The 24,412-nt window shown below is 36.5% G+C and overlaps 1 protein-coding gene across 1 annotated transcript in view; it reads right to left on the bottom strand.

Annotated features, from left to right (window-relative positions):
• Window positions 1-24,412, bottom strand: part of ABCB5 (ATP binding cassette subfamily B member 5) — a 71,035-nt gene that overhangs the window by 46,345 nt on the left and 278 nt on the right. Inside the window, exons 2-12 of the mRNA XM_066353839.1 lie at window positions 21,382-21,439; window positions 19,638-19,788; window positions 16,661-16,715; window positions 15,228-15,419; window positions 14,975-15,146; window positions 13,537-13,661; window positions 13,269-13,446; window positions 11,470-11,583; window positions 11,043-11,153; window positions 8,965-9,090; window positions 7,035-7,238 (exon numbers count right to left, since the gene is read on the bottom strand). Coding sequence (XP_066209936.1) covers window positions 7,035-7,238; window positions 8,965-9,090; window positions 11,043-11,153; window positions 11,470-11,583; window positions 13,269-13,446; window positions 13,537-13,661; window positions 14,975-15,146; window positions 15,228-15,419; window positions 16,661-16,715; window positions 19,638-19,788; window positions 21,382-21,439 — 1,486 coding nt within the window. The remainder of the gene's footprint in view (window positions 1-7,034; window positions 7,239-8,964; window positions 9,091-11,042; window positions 11,154-11,469; window positions 11,584-13,268; window positions 13,447-13,536; window positions 13,662-14,974; window positions 15,147-15,227; window positions 15,420-16,660; window positions 16,716-19,637; window positions 19,789-21,381; window positions 21,440-24,412) is intronic.

The following is a 24,412-nucleotide window of genomic DNA, read 5'->3' on the forward strand; positions in this document are numbered from 1 at the left end:
CCTTTTTAAAACTTTAATTTCTAGAGTTTGATCTTCAAATTTGTTTTTTTTAAAATGTAAACCTGCCTGACCAGGTGGTGGCACAGGGGGTAGAGTGTCAGACTGGGATGCAGAGGACCGGAGTTCGAAACCTAGAGGTGCGCCGGCTTGAGCACTGGCTCATCCAGCTTGAGCGCAGGCTCACCAGCTTGAGCGCAGGCTCATCCAGCTTGAGTGCAGGCTCACCAGCTTGAGCGTAGGCTCGCTGGCTTGAGCATTGGATCATAGACATGAACCCACAGTTGCTGGCTTGAGCCCAAGGTCACTGGCTTGAGCAAGGGGTCACTAGCTCTGCTGTAGCCCTCTGGGTCAAGGCACATGTGAGAAAGCAATCAATGAACAACTAAGGAGCCACAACGAAGAATCGATGCTTCTCATCTCTCTCCCTTCCTGCCTTTTTGTCCCTATCTGTCCCTCTCTTTGTCTTTGTCACTATATACTACACACACACACACACATACACACACACACACACCTTATCAAGGAATAATTTAATAATTATGTATCATAAACTTATGCACTCAATAAAATGCACTCGTTTTAAGGATAGAGTTCTATGAGTTTTGACAAATGAGTATACCCATGCTATCACCACCCCAATAAAGATATATTCCATCAACCCAGAAAGTTTCCTCATGACCCTTTTCATCAAAACCCACATCCTGCCTCAGGATAGCACTGATGTGATTTTAATCACTACAAATTAATTTGACTAGTTCCAGAACTTTATATAAATGGAATCATGCAATATGTACTTTTTTAGAAGACTTTTTACAGAGCAATGTTAGGCTCACAGCAAAACTGAGAGGAAGGTAAAGAGACTTCCCATATATCCTGTTTCCAGATATGCACAGACTTATCCATTATGGAAATGAGCACTCACCAGAGTGGTACATTTGTTACAACAGGGGAGGCTACATTGACACATCATAATCACCCAAAGTCCACAGTGTACATTAGACTTCACTCTGGGTATGATTTTGACAAACATATAATGACATATATCCATCATTATTGTATCATACAGAGTATTTTTAAGGCCCCAAAATTGTTTGTGCTCTATCTTTTCACCTACCTCCCTCATTCCCCAAATCCTGGCAACCACTAATCTCTTTACTGACTCCTTAGTCTTGCCTTTTCCAGAATGATATATAGTTGAAATCACACAGCATGCAGACTTTTAAAACTGGCTTCTTTCATTTAGTACTATGCATTTAAGTTTTATTCATGTCTTTTCATAGCTTGAAAGCTCATTTCTTTTTAGTGCTAAATAATATTCCATTGTCTGGATGTACCAAAGTTTATCTACTAACCTAGTAAAGAACATTTTGGATGCTTCCAGCTTTGACAATTATATATGTATATAAAGCTGCTGGCTCTGGCTGGTTGGCTCCGTGACAGAGCATCAACCCAGCATGTGGAAGTCCCAGGTTCAATTCCTGGTCAGGGCACACAGGAGAAGCAACCATCTGCTTCTGGACCCCTCCCTCAGCCATGGCTCAAATGGTTTGAGCAAGTTGGCCCCGGGTGCTGAGGATGACTCAGTGGCTTCGCCTTAGGTACTAAAATAGCTCAGTTGCCAAGCAACAGAGAAGTAGCCCCAGATGGGCAGAGCGTCACCGGTAGGGGGCTTGCTGGGTGGATCCTGGTCAGGGTGCATGCAGGAGTCTGCCTTGGCCTCCTCACCCTTCACTTAATAAAAATAAATAAATAAATAAATAAATAATAAAGCTGCTGTAAACATATGTGTGTAGGTTTTTGTGTGGACATACATTTTCAACTTCTTTGGGTAAAGATCGAGGAGCACAGTTGCTGAATAATGTGGCAGGAATATGTTTGGTTTTGTAAGGAGCCACCAAACTGTTTCCAAAAAGGGCTGTGCCATTTTGCATTCCCACTAGCAATATTCTTGCACCATAAGTAAAATGAGATAAGTATGTCCAGCAACATCTGTTGAATGAGAGTTTCTGTTGCTCTATGTCCTCACCAGCATGTATTGCTGTCAGTGTTCTGGATGTTGGCCATTCTAAATCAAGCGTAGTGGTATCATTGTTTTCTCGCCTGATTTCTGTCTAAGAAATCTTTACCTCAAGGTTACAAAGATTTTCTCCTAAGTTTTTAATTTTGAAGTTTGACAGTTTCAGTGTTTACATTTGGTCTCAGATCCATGGCAAATTAATATGTGTGTATGGTGTGAGGTAAAGGTCACATTTAGTTTTTTTTTCCATAGGGCTATCCAAATTTTTTTAGTGCTATTTGTTGAAAAGACTTCCTCCCCTTGAAATACATTGGCCTTTTGAAAAACCAATTGACAGGATATATGTGGGTCTATTTCTGGACTCTGTTGTGCTCCACTGATCTTCTTGTTCACTCTTATGCTATTACTACTTTTACTGCTGCTTTAAAATGAGATATTCCAGGTCTTCCAGCTTTACTGTTCATATTTCAAAACTGTTTTGGCTATTCTTAGTCATTTAAATTTCCAAATCAATTTTGGAATCAGTATGTCAGTTTCTGTGCACACACACACACACACACGCAATGCTGGGATTTTGATTGGTATTGCATCAAATTTATAGCTCAATTAGGGAAGAATGCATAGCTTTAAAAATATTGAATCTCTGAATCAATGAGTAAGGTACATCCTATTTATTTAGATCTTTAATTTCTCTTAGTAATGTTTGATATTTTCACAAAGAAGATTTACATATCTTTCATTAAATTTACTCTCTGTTATGTTTTTTGATGCTATTGGGAATGCCACTTTTAATTTTTATTTCATTTGTAATATTACTATTATTCAGAAATCTAGTTGATTTTCTTTTTCATACTTACAGGTCTTACACAATAACAGATTATCTGCATCTTTTTAAGGATTTTTGGTAGTTTGTGTCTTTCAAGGAATTGACCATCATCAAGTTGTCAAATTTATAGGCAGAGCCTTGTTCATAGTGTTCCTTTTAATGTCTTTGGGATCAACAGTGATGTACCTTCTTTCTTTCCTCATATTGATAGTTTCTTCCTTTTTGTTGTTTCTTCATCAGCCCTGCTATAGTTTTACTTACTTTATTGATCTTCTCAAAGAACAAGATTTTAGTTTCAATGATTGCTCCTAACATTTCACTTTTCCATATTTGATTTTATTAATTGCCACTCTAATCTCTATTATTTCCATTCTTCTGCTTGCTTGAGGTTTGATGTGCTCTTTTTATTTTAGTTTCTCAAGGTGAAAACTTAGTTTACAGATTTTGGGTCGTTTTTCTTTTCTAAAATAGCCATCAAATGCTGTAAGTTTCTCTTGAGGTAGTGTTTAACTGTATCCCACCATTATTGATACATTGTATTTTATTTATTTATTTATTTTTAAAAAATTTTTTACAGGGACAGAGAGAGTCAGAGAGAGGGATAGACAGGGACAGACAGACAGGAATGGAGAGAGATGAGAAGCATCAATCATCAGTTTTTCATTGGACACCTTAGTTGTTCATTGATTGCTTTCTCATATGTGCCTTGACCGTGGGCTTTCAGCAGATGGAGTAACCCCTTGCTCGAGCCAGTGACCTTGGGTCCAAGCTGGTGTGCTTTTTGCTCAAGCCAGATGAGCCCATGCTCAAGCTGGCGACCTCGGGGTCTCGAACTGGGTCACTGGCATCCCAGTCCAACGCTCTATCCATTGCACCACCGCCTGGTCAGGCCACATTTTTATTTTTATTTAGTACAAAATAACCTGTAATTTTCCTTGAAATTTCCTCTTTGAGTTATAGATTATTTAGAAATGGGTTAATTTTCAAATATTTGTGGGTTTTCCAGATATATTTCTGTTATTGATTTCTATGATTTAATTCTCTTATGGACTGAATATATTTTATGTTTCCTTTGAAATTGCAATGGTATTAATTTTTATTTTAATGGTCATAACATTGTTTATCTCTGGACATTTCATGTGCACTTAACTATGTATTTTTGTGGTTATTGGGTCGAGTTTTCTATAAACGTCAGGTAGATCTATTTGGTTGACAGTATTGTTCTAGTCATCTATATTCTTACTTTCTGCCTATTTGTTTTGTAAAGTACTAAAGACTTCAACTAAAATTGTGGATTTGTCTATTTCTCCTTTCAGGTGTCTTTTCTGCCTCCCTCATTTTGAAGCTTTTTAAAGTACATAAACATGTAGAGTATGTTTACTTGCTTGTTGTGGATCATAATTTTTTTTTTTTTGCCTGTCTAGTTATTTTAGAAGATGTACTCAATCCCATGCACAATATGTTGGAGAGAGACCTTAGATTTGTTTTCTTTTGGAGAAAAATGCTGATTTTTGTTCTAATAGGCAATTCAGATATTGACTTATCACCTTGAACTTGTGTAATCTTGGTTTTATGTTTTGTTAACAAGGAGTGAATTTAGAGAGTCTTGAAACTTGGCCAGACCCAACCTCCAAGTTCTGTCTCCTTTGGGGATCTTGTCATGGCTTGGTTTCAGGATTTGTTAGGGCAGATCTAGAGTCAGCTCTACTCTAAGGTGTGGTCTTGACTGCTAAGGTGTAGCTTTTACTGGTGTCTCAGCTCTATGCCTGAGGTAGTAGAAAGTTGTTAATGTGATCCCCCCAGTCTGGCTAGGCCGTGCTTCCCACATCCCCATCATCCTGCTGGATGCACTTCTAGCATCTCCGTTCTACTCTCAGCTTTGTAGCAGCTGCTCTCTGGTAAGCATCTGGTAGTCTTATATACATACTTAGGGATTCCCAAGGGATGCCTGTGTGGACGTCTGCCGCTTGTCTCAACTCCACGGCTCGTTCACTGCCTCTCCATTTGCTTAAGCTGCCCTGACATTTTATCTCTGTCTTTCAGCTCGGTGGACTGCCATGTTCTGTCTGGATTCCAGTTCCCAGAGATGTGGTCAGAAATTTGTTCCCAGGCAGAATGCTGCAAATTCATGGACTTTCTTTATGAGCTTCCTTTCTCTCATGAATCACAGTTTAATGCTACCTTTCATCCAGTACTTGGAAGCAAATATCCTATTTCAATCAGACTTATAGTTGTTTATTAGAAAAGGCTAGCAGGTATTAGTTAATCCTAATATACTGCTCACAAAAATTTCAAAATGAATATGAAGTGATAAAAAAAAAGAAGCATTTGATTTTTTAAATTAATCAGGAACATCAGAAAAGCAAACGACAAGTCAAAGAACATTGTTCGATTATGCAAATGAGATGCAAAACCAACTTTTATTTCATTGGTGAAAATGCACTCTACAAAAGGCTGAAAGTGCCTGACCAGGTGGTGGCGCAGTGGATAGAGCATCGGCCTGGGATGCAGAAGGACCCAGGTTCAAGACCCCGAGGTCGCCAGCTTGAGCGCAGGCTTGTCTGGCTTGAGCAAAAAAGCTCACCATTTTGGACCCAGGGTCCCTGGCTCCAGCAAGGGGTTACTCGGTCTGCTGAAGGCCCGCGTCAAGGCACATATGAGAAAGCAATCAATGAACAACTAAGAAGTCGCAACGCGCAACGAAAAACGAATGATTGATGCTTCTCATCTCTCTCCGTTTCTGTCTGTCTGTCCCTGTCTATCTCTGCCTCTGTAAAAAAAAAATAAAAAACAACAACAAACAAAACAAAACAAAACAAAAAAAGGCTGAAAGTCCTGGAGTATCTGCATGTTCCCGGATCCCTAATGTTTGTGAGCAGTGTATATTAATTTAAAAGTACCTGTATATCATAGAAGTATTATAAAAGTAATGATATTTTCTTTTCTTCTTTTTTTTTTCCAGCATAGTTCTTTAATTTTTTTACCTATGTGAATGAACCACTTTTTGGAATTTTTGTTTATTATTGTGCTTATTCTTATTTTTCTGGATAAGCATGGCTTGTGAAATTTAGTTTCCATCATTAAAAGTCAGTTTCTTTAATTTGTTCTTTGGATTATATCTTTAGGGTTTATTGTTCTATTTATAGCAAGGATATCTTTGTATAAATATGAGACCTTTAGTAAAAGCAAGTAGTAACTTAGGTGTAATTTAAAAGGTACCAGAAAGCTCCCTAATTCCAAGTAGGAAACTGAAGATGACTGGTATTTGAGAAAGGAAAGTCATTGTAAGTGTCAAAAGGTCAAAAAAGGAAGTCTGTGTTTTCCTAAACCATAAGGCAAAGAATAATGTAAAGTCTTTAATGAGTTTGCTATCTTAATTATCACTAAATAATGAGGATGGCAAGTATTTACTGGTATAACGAAAATTTTTATAAAAAGAAAAACAAAAGAAAAGAACAAAAATATTATAAACAATGGAGAGTGGTTTGTAAAATATACCTATGAAAATATACTTTTTCATTATTGTTGCCTTCAGGGATGGTGGAATTTTTTTCTGTATTTTAATTTAAAATCTTATCTTTTCATATTTCACAGGTACTCCCTGCAACAATTTCAGGTGCTACTGATGAACACTTACTTTGGGAAATGCAAAGAAATTGTTTTACATCAATCAATTCTAAATACCCATTTAGATACGTCCTAATATAAAAAATTTTAGTTTATTATATTTATTTTCAAGTATGATTTCACCTTCTTGTCCAATATTAGCTCCATGTGTTTCTAAAAACACAATCCTAGTTTTTCTTTTGCCTTATCACAGAACCAATCTCAATATTTTGTGTGACATTCCCACTCTCAGCCACAAGATGGCCTTGCAAACCAGCATTTGGGAGACATCATTTCTCAGTTTGAAATGATGATTTTGTCTCATACATAATCTGTTATTTTTTTCTTTGTCATTTAAAGTGAAAACCAATTAGAACTAAATATGATTTTTTTAAACTTATCTTTTGATGACGAATTTCTTTTAGTTGTTACCGTGCTCTCTCACTTACAGATGTTTCCTTTAGGGCAACTCAAAAATTAGCCACATCCCCCTACTCTGTAGAAGTTACTGCTTTGTTATTTTATTTTGGAATATCCTAGTGCTTTAGCTCTTACCTAAGGACACAGGCTACACAGTGTACTTACATTAGGAAATTCCATTATGAAATCATAAGCATTCGCTTCCTTTGCTGCTTTCTCAATCTCTTCATCAGTCATGCCGTCTCGTCCATATTTAATATTATTATTAATGGTAGTCCCAAACAAAACGGGCTCTTGGTTGACCACTCCAATATGTTCTCGATAATGCTGCACATTTAAAGTTCTGATGTCATTCCCATCCACTGTGATCTGCCAGTCCAAAGGAATAAGTCACGTTGGAATGCCTTTCACTGCATTGTGCTTATATCATTTTTACTAGCCCAAAACATAAGCTGAGAAGCATGGCTTTTCAGGAATCAAAGACTGACTAATTTTTATTTATTTACTTTTTTTGTATTTTTCTGAAGCTGGAAACGGGGAGAGATAGTCAGACAGTCTCCCGCATGCGCCCGACCAGGATCCACCCGGCACGCCCACCAGGGGGCGATGCTCTGCCCACCAGGGGGCGATGCCCTGCCCATCTGGGGCGTAGCTATGTTGCGACCAGAGCCACTCTAGTGCCTGAGGCAGAGGCCACAGAGCCATCCCCAGCGCCCGGGCCATCTTTGCTCCAATGGAGCCTTGGCTGCAGGAGGGGAAGAGAGAGACAGAGAGGAAGGAGAGGGGGAGGGGTGGAGAAGCAAATGGGCGCTTCTCCTGTGTGCCCTGGCCGGGAATCAAACCAGGGACTTCTGCACGCCAGGCCGATGCTCTACCACTGAGCCAACCGGCCAGGGCCAAGACTGAGTAATTTTGATAAAAATATTTATAGCATTTATATTGTTAAGAAGCTTTTTCTGGTAGACAGGAACCAAGAGAACTTAAATTGGCTTAAAATCTCACCACATTACCTAAATATCTTCCTTCTAACATCCATAAATTAGGTATTATAATCATATATACCTAAGGAGCCACAATGTTATCATGTAGACACATGTAATAACCTTCTTAAGACTAATGTGATCTTTGCATTTTTTTTTCTAGGAAATATCCTTTCCTAGGAAAAAAGTGGGATGTTATCCTTTAACACCTCTCTCCTCTACAAAAGGCAAAAGTGTCTCCTATTCAATGCTATAAATAATAGTAAATGAATTTGTCTTCTCCATTGATAGTGCTATTACCAATTATCCCAACATATTCCAAAGACAGAAGCAAACGTTTGATGATTATAACTCATGGAGTCTCTCTACCCATCTCCGATACTCTGTTTAGGCAAAGGTATTCTGTGCTACTGCATTATATAATTATATGGAATGGTTATCCAATCACTTATTCAATATTAGCATGAATATATGGTTACAGTAGGCTCAAAATGAAGACTTACTTAAGAAGTCAAATATAAGTCAAACCAGGCTATTGGAGAGTAGATTTGCTTTTAAAAATAATGGCTGAAACTTTGAATAGAAGCATTAAAAATCATGCTTCTGTGACTAGCATAGTCTCCTTCTCTATGCCATGTACAAGGGTGAGAAAATTAAGTGCAGCACTATGGGTGACAGAAAACAATGAGAGAGTATATTATCTCCAGATGTCATTCTTCTGGGATGTTTTGAGAAACTGAAATTCTTGGTAAGTTCTGGGTGTTACAAATTACTATGTTATTTTTCTCCACCGCATTTAATTCCTTCTAACCTACTATATAATTTATTTATTTTATTTGCTATCTCTACTTGTTAGAATGTAAACTTGATGAGGGCAAAGGTTTTTATGCTTTGTTCACTAATACATGCCCAGCACCTACAGCAATGCCTGGCACTGGTAGGTGCTCAAGAAATATTTGTTGAATAAATGAACATGCTAGAAAAAACAACAATTTTGCTTCTCTCCAAGCTCCACTGTTAAAAGTTACAAGTTGCCATAGCTGTAAGATCTTTGTAATAGGTGGTATTTCCAAATCTCTTTTTGTAGACTGTGTAATATTGCCAGGTGCACTTACAAAGCCGTCTTCGGGATCGTATAACCTCTGCAGAAGCTGGACTGCTGTACTCTTCCCACTGCCATTGGGACCGACCAAGGCTACTCTCTCTCCAGACTTAATTTTGAGATTCAGACCTTTCAGAATCTATGGGAACGTATGAAAAGAAATTCTATAAAACTAGGATAAGTGAGAATATAGTTTACATATTCTCAGGAATTTAATGTAATTAACATAAAACAGATTCTTCTGTGGTACTTAAAAATAAATTTAGATTTTGTTATGTTTGTTTCACAGACACGTATAATAATAACATACATAATTTTGGAAAATAAGGGTAAAAGAATCTCTCATCATCTCTCTATATGAAGAAGAAATCTAAGAGTACTCATTAAGTATTAACTAGCGACAGCAAACTGTATTTTCAGCTGAAATACTTTATATGAATTTCATGACTACCAAGTTAGTACAAATTTTACCTTTTAATTTGCAATATCTGAATGAAATCTTGCCAGATTCAAGAAAGTTCTCCTCCTTGGAATATATTTGACATTATTGCAAAATGTATTCCAAAGTAAGACAACTGTTAAAACTTCCTAGGGACTCCCCTCACTGAGATTCCACCAACAGAAACCTTCCCTCTTGTGGTGGTGGGTTTCATGGGCACATTTCAACTTAGAGGAAGCACTTCAAAATTGTCTCATAACTGGGGATTGCTACCGGCATTTACTGTCAGAGGGACCTGCAATGTGAGAGTAACCTCCCCAAATGACAACAGCAACCCTTTTGAGAAACTCTCACCTATCTTTGCTTGCATTTGTATGTATTCAGCCCGAAGCACGGAATCTTTCCTTGGATTCTCTCACTTTGATGTCCCCATTTGTAAAGAAACAGGCCCATCAAATAGCCAAACATAAAACCTTCAAAGGGCCAAGCAGAGAAAAATCCTCTAAAGGAGGTGAGAAATCAGGACCCCAGTGGGAGGGCCTCTCTCCCACCTGCACTTTTACTGTTCTTCCCTTAGAAGAATTTATGTTTTATTTAAAATGAGTGAATTTGTTCCTTTTTAAAATTATTTATTCTTCAGCTGAACAAATAGTTCTATGTTCAAAAGTTCATTTAAAAAATAGTTTTTTAAAACCCAGAGAGCACTTTACTATGCAATATAATAGCACAATTGGTGCTTAAATTCCCAGGAAGGCAACACAAATTTAGTTGCAGTGCTTTATTATGAAAATGGTAGAAGACAATATTACTGTAATAATGGTAATTAAGTAACAAGAAATTAAAAAAAAATAAAGAGCTTAGAAAAGAGAATTTCAATCAAAGACTTAGAGAAAAATAAGGAAGTAGGATTAGGTAGATCTTTCAGGATACAAATTATTTAGGGGACATTTGTATACTTTAAAAGGCATTAGAGATTGATGACATTAACAATTTTATTAGTTTCACTTAAAATCATGTCATTTTCTATATAACAGGTACTTATTTGTAGTTACTCTTTGCAATCTTTAACTCCTTTTTTAGATACATACACAATGAAATTAAAGGAGGAAGACTAGAAGAGACAGACATTTTCTAAACTGTGCTGTGTGCGCATGCGTGAGTGCGTCTATGCATACAAGCGAGAGGGGAAGGAACCAAGGCAAGGACCCGCGTGCAGGGAACGCGCTGGGAGAGGCAGAAGAGAAAGGCACAGCCTGTGGGTAATTCACCCGGTTAGAAACTGGGCTGCAATGAGTTATGTTGAGTGGGATAACATCCAGGGACAACCAATAGGTGGCACATCAATCCCAGACATTTTGGTTTGCTTCCAAATATAGAGTGAAGGAACTCCAGGGAGTGGAAGGGGCTTCAGCCAGTTGAATATGGAAAAGAGGCTGCAAAATGTAACTAGCTCATCCAGAGTTATTTGTCCATTACAGATCTTTTTCCTTCTCTCCTCCCAACCACTACCTCTTCCCTCTCTCTCTCTTTAAGTCTCTGAGAAAAGTAGCTAAATCTTGGTGAAATATCCCCAAGTTTATCTCATAAGAGAAGATCTTAGCCAGTAGACGATATCAGAAAACCGTACAATTCAATAATTAATTTTAACGTACCTTAACAGATGGTCTTGATGGATAACTGAAGGAAACATTTCTAAATTCCACAGTTCCTTCTATGCATTCCGGTTTATAACCTGCTGTTGAAAAGTTACCTATAGCAGGTTTCTTGGAAAATGAAGAGAACATTATGAATCTTCAAGGGAATAAGCTGACATGATCTATACTCTAAAATAAAATAGTTTAAAGATGGTTTTCTTTAACAGTGTCTTCTTTTTTGCTTTAGAAGCGTATTGATTTAGACAGGAAGGTTTAAATAAAACACAATATCTTTGTAGAAGAATTAAAACAATCTCTCTTTCCATAGCCAATTGCCCAACATGAATTTTGCCCATCTTTTTGTTTTAGTGAAATGAGTATGCCTATTTTGCGCTTCCTTCCTGCAGCAATGCTACTCATCTTTCAAAGCAATTGGAAGTCTTACCTTATCAATAACCTGGAAAATATTAAAGGCAGCTCCTCGGGCTATAGTGAAGGTTTCAAAGTTAGGGGCTGCTGTTCCAATGCAATAACTACTATGGATTACACTAAAGAAAACCTGTAAGAACAAAAGAAAATAATATTTATCCTCCTTTGGTTATACTGATATAAGACAGCAAACAGAATTAAGTATATACGTGGTTGAGGCAGACAGACATTAGAAAAATCAGGTAGGAGAGAATAGCAGCTGCTGTCAAATATGAAGGAAATATAAGTTAAATCAAGTGTGTTTTTCTTTTTCCTAATGTGGAACAGCTTTTGATTGTCCGCTAGTCCTGTCGTTATCACCTGTGGGAGGTCTGAGCAGGAAAACTGGCTTATGGAGGAGTGCCCAGCCATATGAGCCTGGTTGATGAGGAGGTGGGTTGATGAGGAGGTGACCTGCACTCCCCTCCTTGTGGTCAACCCCTTGACCTTTAAAGAAAAGAATGTGTTAGATCTCACTAACTTCGAGACATTGTACTATTTCTGTCCAAACATTTATGAAGTCTTATCTTACTGGACACCTGTCCATTTTCAGATAGACACATCTCTGCAAAAGGTCAAATAAGGAAAGAAACCCACAAACTAGGTGCTATTTTCCCTACGTACAGCTGAGGAAACTGAGGCTTAGCAAGTTGTTTGCCTAGTCACACAGAAATTGAGGAGCAAGGATGTGCCCCATATTTTTTTTTTTTTACAGAGACAGAGAGAGAGTCAGAGAGAGGGATAGACAGGAACAGACAGACAAGAATGGAGAGATGAGAAGCATCAATCATTAGTTTTTCGTTGCACGTTACAACACTTTAGTTGTTCATTGATTGCTTTCTCTTATGTGCCTTGATCGTGGGCCTTCAGCAGACCGAGTAACCCCTTGCTCGAGCCAGCGACCTTGGGCTCAAGCTGGTGAGCTTTGCTCAAGTCAGGTGAGCTTGTGCTCAAGCTGGCGACCTCGGGGTCTCGAACCTGGGTCTTCTGCATCCCAGTCCGACGCTCTATCCACTGCGCCACCGCCTGGTCAGGCGCGCCCCATATTCTTTGTGCCCAAGTTTCCATTTATATGAAATAAATGAATAGCTTAAAATCTTAACTATGTAAATCTCAAATTCAAAAGATGACTTTATGTGAAATAAGAGAAATCTACATAGTGTGGAAGAGCCAGACATGAATTGATGTATAGAGACCAGATCAAGTCAGTTCAGCAAGGTAAATAGTTCTTAATCCTGAAATAATCTTTTGATTGTTGAAACTTGGGAGGATAACTGAATACATTCAAATTTAATGCATAATTCCGAAGAGTTTAAAGAATTCTAAATTGTGATGTTGGACGGAGCTTTTAGTCTGTTTTAAACATTACTATATGCATAGAGGACAGGCAGGAGGGTCCAATGTACACGGCATTTCCAGAGGGAAGACGCTTAGCAAGGTGACTGCAGGGTCCCAGTGTGTCTCAGAAAGACCGGAAAGAAGTCTCCCCAGAGACCGGCCTTTGTGACTGCTGCATTAAGGAAACTATCTCCCAGTGAAAATTATATTATGATTCTTCTAACAGTATAATGCTTTTAGAAGATAGGCTGGATGACTATATCCCGGCATTCATAACTATAATTTAAAGGTGTATGCAAGTCATTTGAAAGAAACAAATATTTATTAAAAACATTTATCTTTGAATATCCAATGTTGTTCAAAGAGAAATGTTTATTATTTTCTAGGTAAGAAAAGATTTATCGAGGCCTGTTACTTCTGTTCTCAGACCAGACTTACAGCAAGGACAGTCCCGATGGTGTAGCCAGGTTCTCCACTCAGAATCAAGGAGGTTCCATACCAGAAAGTCAGTCCGTAGGTTCCATTCATAAAGAAGTACATGGCACCAAGAGAGAGCTTCGAAGCTATAGCCTTTTTAATGCCAATGTCCTTTGCATCTTTTAGATTTTGTGTATACCTTAAAAAGACAAAATATAACATATTAGCCTTTGGGGAAAACAAAATATTTATAAAACCAAGATATATAGTTATAACTCAAGGGACAGACCTTTGAATTTCTTTCTCTTGGGCCCCAAAGGCTATGACTGTTCGAATTGACGACAAAACTTCCTCTGCCACAGCTCCAGCTTGGGAATAGGCATTTAATTCCTTGCTGGTCAGTGAGATGACTATCTGTAATAAACCATGACCACAGTTATCCAAAGAATGACTCTGGGGTACTGACAATGTACAGAGAATTTAATTCAAGTAGAATATACAATAGCCTAATAATTGCAAAGGAACTTAGTATCACTTAATCTTAACCTCATCAATTTGCAGATGAGGAAACCAGTGGACAGAGATATTAATTGACTTTTATTTAAAAGTCTCACGGGCCTGACCTGTGGTGGCGCAGTGGATAAAGCGTCGACCTGGAAATGCTGAGGTTGCTGGTTCGAAACCCTGGGCTTGCCTGGTCAAGGCACATATGGGAGTTGATGCTTCCAGCTCCTCCCCCCTTCTCTCTCTCTCTGTCTCTCACCTCTCTCTCCCTCTCTGTCTCACTCTCCTCTCTAAAAATGAATAAATAAAAAAAAAAAAATTAAAAGTCTCACGGCAGTGAAAGAGCTTAGTTCTAAATCTTTATTTTTGCCTTCTACTTGTAGAGTTTTATGGTTTTCTCTCTGTATTTTTAAAATCTTAAAAAATGAGTATGTGAATGCAATTGGTAAAGACTTGATTTGGAGAAGGATATTAGGGACACAGTTCTTTTTGGGTGCACTCTGGAAATTAGTACCTAATTTAATTTTTAATTTTTATTCATTTTTAGAGAGGAGAAAGAGAGGGAGAGAGAAAACAGAGAGGGAGAGAGAGGAGAGAGAGACAGTGCTCTTTTACCTCTAGTTTCTCAAGGTGAAAACTTAGATCGCTTTGTGGTATAACTCAGAGTATAACCGTGTTAAAATCTAATTTAAAATACATATACATAATTTGTTAAAGAATTAAAAATGATTTACAGAGTATATAAAAATAGATATTAGCAAATAATTTATATATAATTCAGAGCCTTATTAGAAATTTAAACTTTAAATGATGACCTAAAACTGTGTTTAAGTATTTACTGTTATAGTATTTTCTCTTTCTGTTCCAGTGAAATAAACAACACATTTATCTGGGAATTTAGGACACATAAGGCACTCTCAGCATCCAATGTATCCATACATAAATACACTACCCATGCTGTCATTTGAAGCTGCACTAGGCTTCTTATTGAAGAGGAATATTTTTTAATGCTAGTAAGATATTAAAACCAACCTCACCATAACCTAATAACTTGAAGATAAAAAGATGATTAATGGCGAACAAAATCAAAAGTAACTGTGGTGTATAATGCCCCTTTGTATTTTGGGACACAAAGAATGAAAATAAATGTCCTTCTGACAAACTCAGTAAAACTAGTTCACATTCCTGCTTCGAGTCAACATTGCATTAGCCATCTTGCTTACCCTAGAAAACATGGCCGCTGAAGCAATTATCAGAGGAGAGGTAGACAGAGTCACCAGGGTGAGCTTCCAGCCCTTCACCAAACCAATCATCAGGCCAACAGAAAATGTAGACAGGTTTTGAAACAACAGAGCAATCTTGTCTCCAATGCCATCGTTGATTTTGTTGATGTCACTGAAACAAGTACATGCAGCAAGGTCATTTATATGTCACATAGGAAAACAAAGTTGACATGCTACACATCCATCTGCTTACTCAGTCATTCGAGTGTTAAGTTCACCGATGTCACAGCTGTCAAACCAGCTGATGTCCTGTGCCAAAACGGAATGAAAAAACTGTTTTCGAATTCTCTTGGTCTGTCGCGCTGCAGTCATAATCCAAAATGAAATCTGCACGTAGCCAAAAACTAAGGCGGTAACTCCTATTCCAACATAGTACAGGGTCAACCTGATAAGAGATTATTGGAAATGTTAGTGAGACTGAAGACAAACTTCTTCCCTTGCTATCAAAAAATAATCTCCTCCAGGAGCCCCACCTCCAAAAAACTCTCTCAATATTTGAGTGGAAGAATTTTTGCTGAAACCTGTAAAATAACTAAAAATAACCCCCCATGAGAAAAAGTGAAGTGCATTGAATGTAAAAATCTAGGTTTCCCTAGAAAGACAACTAGAGTATGTCTCTTTTACATTATTAGCACAACCTGAGGGGATACGTTCACATTGTACAGAACTTACAGAACTGCGTAACAGACTTTTCTGTCATGAAGAAAACAGTCCATATTTGTACCATACAATATGGCAGCCAGTCACAGGTGGCTACTGAACACTTGAGATGTGACTGAGAATGAAAAACTGACTATGTAATTTTGTTTAATTCAAATTTAAATAGCCATATGTGGCTGTGGCTAACATACTGGACGGTACAGGTCAAGAATTATGACCCAGAGGGTGTCATTGCAAAGTGATAGGTGTCTCCTGGGGTTGTGCAACACAGAGGCTTCACTTTCGGGTGAAAGTGTGAGAAATCACCTAGGTCTCTAGCAAAGATATAATTTTAGTGAGATACTGCTGAAATCCAGTGGATGTGCTCAGTAAAGTAATATGTCTCTAACAAACTCAATACATGTGACAGAGGAAAGCGTACTGTTTAATACATAAATCTGCTAATGCAGAATGTCCTTCTAAATTCTTATTTAGACTTTATATAATTTTTAGTCTAAATAGAACTACAAAAGTCTGAATAATTATTCTGCAAATTTAGTCAATAAAACTTTACTGTTTTATTATTTTCACTATTGTACACTTTTTCCCCCCAAAGTCCATAGAAAGGGCATTTCTCATAAGTTTTGTTAAAGGAAATAATTTGAAAAAGAGGAAAATAAGTCCTTCAGTCTCTAGGATATGTACCTTGAGTAATAGGAGGCAAAACTGATATAAAAATGCAAGTGTCAAAACTACTTTTCTATTGATGGTAATTTTGTCATAAACAACTTAATGCATATAAACCTATATATATCGTTCACACAGAAGAAAATTATCTAATAATTATATTTTATATACATAATGAAAGAAGAGGACAGGTTAGCTTTAATCACTTATAAATAATATAAATAATCAAACTTTTCAGTTTTTCCTTATACATAAAGCAGCATGCAATGTACTTGATATTAACATTTCATTTTGACTTACACAATCATATCTTCATTCAGCTTCTCTTGAGACTGAGTACAGTTTCGGTAATTTGCTGTAAAAGAGTTATTTTTAATTATAAAGGCAATTAATTTACAATTGGCCATACTGTTTCATACATAGTTCTCCAAACCAAATATAATGCATTCTCAAGAAAATAAACTTAATGCCTACACACAGGTTTATGATCAACTTATATTCTATTGTTTTAACTTAAAACTTGGAAATATTTATCTCTGGTCTCAAGAAGTGCTCATGCACCATGAAAATTACAATTTAATATTAATTATGAAGCTCATACCTGGAAGAATTACTTAGGACACATCTGATTTCAGGCGAAAACTGTGTAATAAAACTCGTATTTCCTGCTGAATTTATGCATTTAGAATTCAATTTTAGATATCGCAGGCATAATTTAGAAAGGCCAAGAAAAGCAAGTACGCGTGAAAGTTCTAGAAGCAGTAGTTATAGTAAAAATTAAAACAAAGCTCATTGAAATATGTTGAATATAACAAAAATAGCAACATAATAAAACAGTGTGTAAAATACTCCTTGAGTTACAAGTTTTCTACGTAAACTTTTCCATATTATCTCGTAAAAAAATGTATCAAACATTAATTAGTATACCAAGATTGTGCTTTCACCAACAGCACAAAACGGTGGTCAATATTTACAATCATCATATTCTTTTTGAAACCGTGATAATAAACATTTAAAAGAAATTGCAAACATCATGACTTCCACCCTTTCATAACTATAACATCTTTACATATGATAATGTCTATGATCATTATTTATATGCATACAATCATTTCCCCTTATTCTATTTATGAAATTATGGCAGGGAAAAATTTAAATCAGCTTATTCCAAATACTGTAGTTGACATCGTAGAAGTAGCAAAACCTAGTAAAAAGTTTTAATGAGATTAACTGAGCTAATAAAAATAATAAACCTTATTCTAAGAGTGGTACCTAGAATCACATAAAAATGGCATAATCTCATTTTTGAGACTATATTAATAGGGGTAGCATATGCAAAAGCTCAGTGTTGGCACAAAAATGGGCCCCTGATCAGTAATAGTTATATTCTCATTGGTAGGAACAAATAATTCTCCTCTGTTGTCCTCCAGAAAATCAGTATTAGAAGAGTGACTGTATACTCCACAATGAGACTCAGATAAACTAGAGAAGCCCTAAACAAAAACAAAAGTTAAAAATCAAATCACTACCAACCAGATGTGTTTGGCTTGTTCTATCTGAAGCTGGTAAGGCAATCAGTTATCGAGTAGATCTAAAAGGAATACTCCCAAGAATACTGCCTTAGGTGGCTAGGTTTTTCCTTCCCTTCCTCCCTCCCTCACTCATTCGGAGAGAGAGACACACACATAGTTGGCCATCAACAAATATTTGCTCAATCAATTGGTGAGTTCCTTTTCATTTAACAAACAGAATGACATTCTTAATTTAGCTTCTATCATTAAAATATAAAAAAAATAAATAACTGTGTAGATAGAAGAACATCACATGCAAGGTCATAGAGGTGAAGGCAGTGGCTTTATTCCACTCAAACAAGATTGGGACACTAGAAAGATCAGCCTTCAGTTGGAAAACGAGAGGGTATAAATCAGCATTAAAAGTGAAATAGGGCATAGCTGGCGGTGCACTGTATTAAGCTAGGCTTATGCCTGTAAGACAGGCAGATTTTATTTTGACACTTATCCTAGTTATAATAAAGTATAAAGATAGTTCCTACTGTGTAATTTGGAGAAAAACATATAATATCAGGGAATTATGAATATTTATAATATCCACCAGATTTTAAAAAAAGTAAATGTTCACTAAGTTAGTGCATAGAAGAATTAATAGAATTTACATCAAAAGAATGTCACCTTGAAGGACATGGCTTAAAATAAGATGCTACAAAGGTAACAAACATAAAGGACATCTGTAATTATGGGAAGCACAAAAGCACTTTTTTTCCACACCTGATTGCAAGATTCCACTCCGTCTTTATTTAGGCTCTTTGTCTCTAGTACTGTAATTTTCTGTCTGTTCTTTTCGACTGCTTTGCTCCATTATGTTCTACAGTGCCATGCATGTCTATAGACTATTAATGAAACTTTAAATAGCTAGCTGAAAGATTTAGTTATTATTGATTTCTTCTTAAAGGATGAATTACAGATAAATGGCCTGGAATGGCCTAAGCCTTTGATTAAATCCTGACATAATCATCACTTCTTTTTTTTTTAATAATTTTTTATTTTTTACTTACAGTTGACATATAGCATTATATTAGTTTCAGGTGTATAACCCAGTGATTGGACATTATGTAACTTACTAAGTGATAAGTCTGACAAATCTAGTATCCACCTGACATCATACATAGTTATTGCAATATTGACTATATTCCTTATGCTGTACTTTAAATAAAAAATTATTTGAACGCCTAGAGAGACAAGCTGGGCTATAAGGAGTCTCAGATGATTTATATATTCTGTGAGCAGATGGCCATTGGACTTGAACTGTAACATTTGCTCTCTCCTGAATCTCCAGCCTGCAGGCCCACCCTGCACATTTTGGACCTGATAGTTCCATTATTGAGTGAACGTATTCCTTAAAATAAATATTTCTGTCTCTCTCTATATGTATAGAAGTATATAAAGATATATAGAACAATAGGATGTTTTTCATACACACTATATGTATATATATATAATCACATATATATAAACATACATGATATATATGTAACGAAAATCTATATATAAACACATTCTATTGTTCTGTTTCTTTGAAAAATGCTGATGAATACAGATTTTGGTTCTTTGGTTCTGGCAATATAGAAGAATACATGACTTAAATATGTACTATAAAAATATTGTTTGACAATACAGTAATCTGTATTATGAGTTCACTGTTTGTTTTATTTAATGCTGTTGAGTCTCCAGTCATATAGAAAAGTAAATATTGTACTCACTTGTGTTGGTTTTGACTAGACATCCACTAAGCAGGTTATCACTCATTTCTCCTAGAATCAGTGACATTACAGGAAGACAGGCCCCATTCACCAGTGACGCCAGTAATCCCAGGATCATCAGTGTGATGTCCAGTCTGTCGGCAAAGCGAAACTGAGGAAAGTAAACCAAACACGGTAGCATTATATCTGTAGAAAAGTTAAAACCAAAACTAACTTAATTTAGGCCATCAGGTAAATGTTATTTTATAAATTAATTAAGAGAGTAAATAAATGTGTAATATTATGGACAAGTATTTAGAAAGTAAAAAAAAAAAAAAAAAAAAGGTAGCCAATCCTAAGAATTTACAAAGTATTTTGCAGAAATTGTTTACAATACAAAGTAGCAAAATCAGTACAAATTGTAGACCTGTGACACAAGTCAGGTCAGATATGGCTATGAATCAGAAACTTGTTTCTTCTGGTTGATTCTGAAACAAATTAAGGTATTTCAAAAGACTGCAATGACAGTATCTTGGTTGAACAACTGATCTTCAAACTTTCAATTCCCTAAGCTTATCAACATCACAGCAATGATAAAACTAAGTGCAATGAATAGTAACTAGTAAATATTAGTTCACTAAATGTAATAAATTATATTTTCCATTCTTACTTTAAATTACTCAGATATTTTTTTCTACCTAGGACAACATCTGATCCATAAATTAGGGTCTATAATAATTTGCAAAACTGTTTAGGATAAGAAAGAAATAACTGAAAGTCAAATACTGAACACTTCACAATCTATTCTATAATATAATAGGATCCCCACTGCACTATTCCAAAACCAAAACATGAACTTGAAAATGGGGATTATTAACCTTACTGAGAGAAGTCAAGGTAAGTTGTATAATGATATTGAAATGAAATTAGATTTGAATAACAGCAAGAGGAACCTAGTACATATTTTATACGTGAGGAATGAAAAAAATGTAATATTTTTCCATTCGTTCATGCAGTAGCGAATAAGTATTTATGAACGAACTGCCGGAGCCTTGTACTCGCTACTCGAGATGACAAGAGGTTATCTGCTCCTCTGCCATCCCCAGAGTAGCGTGTTATCTCCTTGATAGAGTTTCTCATGTTCTGCTACTTCCCAGATTAAAAAAAATATTTTGACTCTTTGAAAAAACAGGTACTGTTTCATGGGTATTTCTAGTGATATTGACAGCAGGCTGATTTAGAGATTAGGGTAGGTGGAGGGCTTGTTTTGGGAACACATATTTGAAAAGGTTCCTTGAACATAATGTCAAAGAACTGTATTGACACACACTCTGATGCAGAGCCTTCACGAAATATTTAGATAATTCTTTTTTGTTTAAAAAGCTTATAGAACTTAAAAAATAATAAAGCAACTCATCAGTGTATTATCATTGGAAAATACTGAAATGTAAACAAAATAGTAAAAGTCACTCATAATTTCATACCACTCAGAAATAACATTTATACATCACACACACACACATACACACACTTTTTCCCCTCCAAAATTGGCAGCATTGTATGGATATTGTGTTATATGTTTTTCTTATCCTTTACTGTAGAACTGTTGGGTTGATTATACATTTTTTCCTATTAAAAATACCTAATGAATTATTTTTTTAAAAATTCCCCTTTCCCCCAAATTGATGCAAATTATCAATCATTCTATGCACAACTGTCAATTCAATAAAATTTTCTGATATGCATACATTCTGATCTCACTTACTATCTCAAAAGGTCCAACAATTTGGTTTTTTACTTTGGGCAACTGTTCTTGTCGTTTTCTGGAAAATAAATGTTCAAAATGTAAAAGTTACAATGTGAATATGAATGTATATAATTTGCAACATATTCAAATTATAACTGTGCAGAAGTGTCAAATTTTAGTCTTGGTAGCAAATTCATGTTAACACTGAATTTTTTTTTTTTTCCGAAGTGAGAGGGGGGGTGGGGCAGACAGACAGTGTGCCCAACCAGGATCCACCTGGCATGCCCACCAGGGGCGATGCTCAGCTCCTCTGTGGCATTGCTCCGCTGCAATTGGAGCCATTCTAGCACCCGAGGCAGAGGCCATGGAGCCATCCTCAGCACCAGGGCCAACTTTGCTCCAATGGAGCCTTGGCTGTAGGAGAGGAAGAGAGAGACAGAGAGGAAGGAGAGGGGGAGGGGTAGAGAAGCAGATGGGCGCTTCTCCTGTGTGCCCTGACGGGAAATCTAACCGGGACTTCCACACGCCAGTCCTACGCTGAGCCAACTGGCCAGGGCCAACACTGAATTTTTAAAAACAAATTTAATGATAAAGATTTTTAGAATAGTATCACTGGAAAATTAAGTTGTCATTGGCTGTCCACATTAATTATTAATTAAAGTAACAACTAAAGATATACATCTGGAGATTTTTTTTTATTATGGTAAAGTACATATAAACATAGAATTTACCATCTTAACTGTTTGTGTGTGTGCGTGTGTGTACGTACTGTTCAGTGGTATCAAGTACATGCATATTGTGTTACTATCAGCATCTCCACCCACAGAACACCATGAACCTTAAAACACTGAAACCCTGCCAGCCTCTGGCCCCCACCATTCTTTTTGTCTCTTGAATCTGATTACTCTATGAGCCTCACTTATATACATGGAATCATTCAGTATTTTGTCCTTTTCTCCTGGGCTTTTTTCCCTTAGTGAATTGTCAGGGTTCATCCAAGTTGTGACAAATGTCAGAATTTTCCTCTTTTGTGAGGCTGAATTTTATTCCATTGTATGTATGTATATACCACATTTTAAAAATCTATTCGTCCATTCCTTAATCAATGGACACTTGAGTTGCTCCCACGTTTTGGCTACTATGAATATGGGTGTACCAATATCTTTTCAATTCCTGCTTTCAATTCTTTTGAAACCAAGAGTGAAAGTGCTGGATCACGTGGTCATTCTATTTTTAATTTCCTGAGGAACCATCATACTGTTTTCCACAGCCAATTGTAACGTTTTACATTCCCACAACCGTGCACAAGGTTTCTTTACATCCTTACCAATACTTGTTATTTTATGCTTTATTTTATTATTATTAATTTTAACAGTAGTTATCCTAATGGGCATGAAGTAGTGGATTAGAATTTTTAATCCTTTGTAACAAATTGCTCAAGAGCAACTGGGAGCTTTAAATGAAACTTTTATTAATTACACATTGAACAAGTATACTGTGCATTTTGTCCTACATTGAAAATATCATTTCTTAGTTTACATTTCAAATAGGTCCAGATGAAAACTATAAATTTTATCTATTTATTTCAGGGAAATCTGTCAATTAAATACATACACGATTCTTAAACATTAACAGAAGACTGGAGGGGGTCAGATTAAGTTTTCTAAAAAAGACATCACAGAAGGACGAATCTCCAGTTCTTCTCTGCAGCTTTATAACATATTGTTCCATCTGCTTTGATAAATGAGAAGTCACTTAATTTTATTTCACTTGAGGTTAATAATTTACTTATTTATGGGGCCAATTTGCTCTAAGATGACTCCTAGATGACAAAAAGTGCATTAAGATTGTAAATCTCTTCCCCCACCCCAAATGCAGATTTTGAAGCCTAAGACCCAGTAAGCTTTCTTTTGTATATGTGCTGCCGAAGGGAGCACAGTAGTAAGCTTTCTTTTGATAAATTTTGTTTCAGGAAAACATTTTTGTCTCCCACTGACCTTCATGGGAAGCCCTGGAAGGAGGGGTGGAGTATTCTTTTAAGAGTCTCATGTTCTATCAACTGAGCTAGCTGAGTAGGCTTTTAAAAATCTCTTTTCTAGCAGAGTGGGAAGTGAAGACTCATAGAAGACAAACTGACAGCTGTCTGAGGGGAGAAGGGTTATAGGGTTGGGTGAAAAAGGTAAAGAGATTAAGCAAAAAAAAAAAAAAAAAAAAAAAAAAGGCCTGACCTGTGGTGGCGCAGTGGATAAAGCGTCGACCTGGAAATGCTGAGGTCGCCGGTTCGAAACCCTGGGATTGCCTGGTCAAGGCACATATGGGAGTTGATGCTTCCAGCTCCTCCCCCCTTCTCTCTCTCTGGCTCTCTCTCTGGCTCTCTCTCCTCTCTCTCCCTCTCTGTCTCTCTCTCCTCTCTAAAAATGAATAAAAAAATTAAAAAAAAAATCCTAGGCACAGACGACAGTATAGTGGTTACCAGAGTGAAAGGGAAGTAGGGAGGGAGTAAAGGGTATAGGAGGGGAAAATGGTGATGGAAGGAGACCCAACTTGGAGTGGTGAACTTACAATACAACATGCAGGTGATGTGTTATAGAATTGTACGCCTGAAACCTAAATATTTTATTAACCAATGGCATCCCAATAAATTCAAGAAAAAATAAGGATTGTACAATAATAAAAACAATATTGAAGAAGAGCAGATGGGGAGTGACGGTGGGACTCCCTGTCTGGCTGTTGTGCCCACATCAATGAACCAGGTGACCAGAGGGTCCACTGGAGTCCCACAGTTTATACATGGACATGGAGCACAATTATTATGGTAAAAGTGGAAATCAAATAGATTTTAAACCATTTCCATTTTAAAACTAAATTAATGTATTATAGATTAAAATTTTTTTACAACATATATGCACACACAGATGATACCCATTCAATGAAAAAAATAATCGGAATCTAATGTTTTCTTTTATTAAATGTACCACATGGAATGAAGGATCCATAGAGAATTAAAAATGGAATTCTCTGGATCTGGTAAGTTAACAAAATTCAGAAG

Source organism: Saccopteryx leptura, chromosome 12 (assembly GCF_036850995.1).
Source record: "Saccopteryx leptura isolate mSacLep1 chromosome 12, mSacLep1_pri_phased_curated, whole genome shotgun sequence".
NCBI lineage: Eukaryota > Metazoa > Chordata > Mammalia > Chiroptera > Emballonuridae > Saccopteryx > Saccopteryx leptura.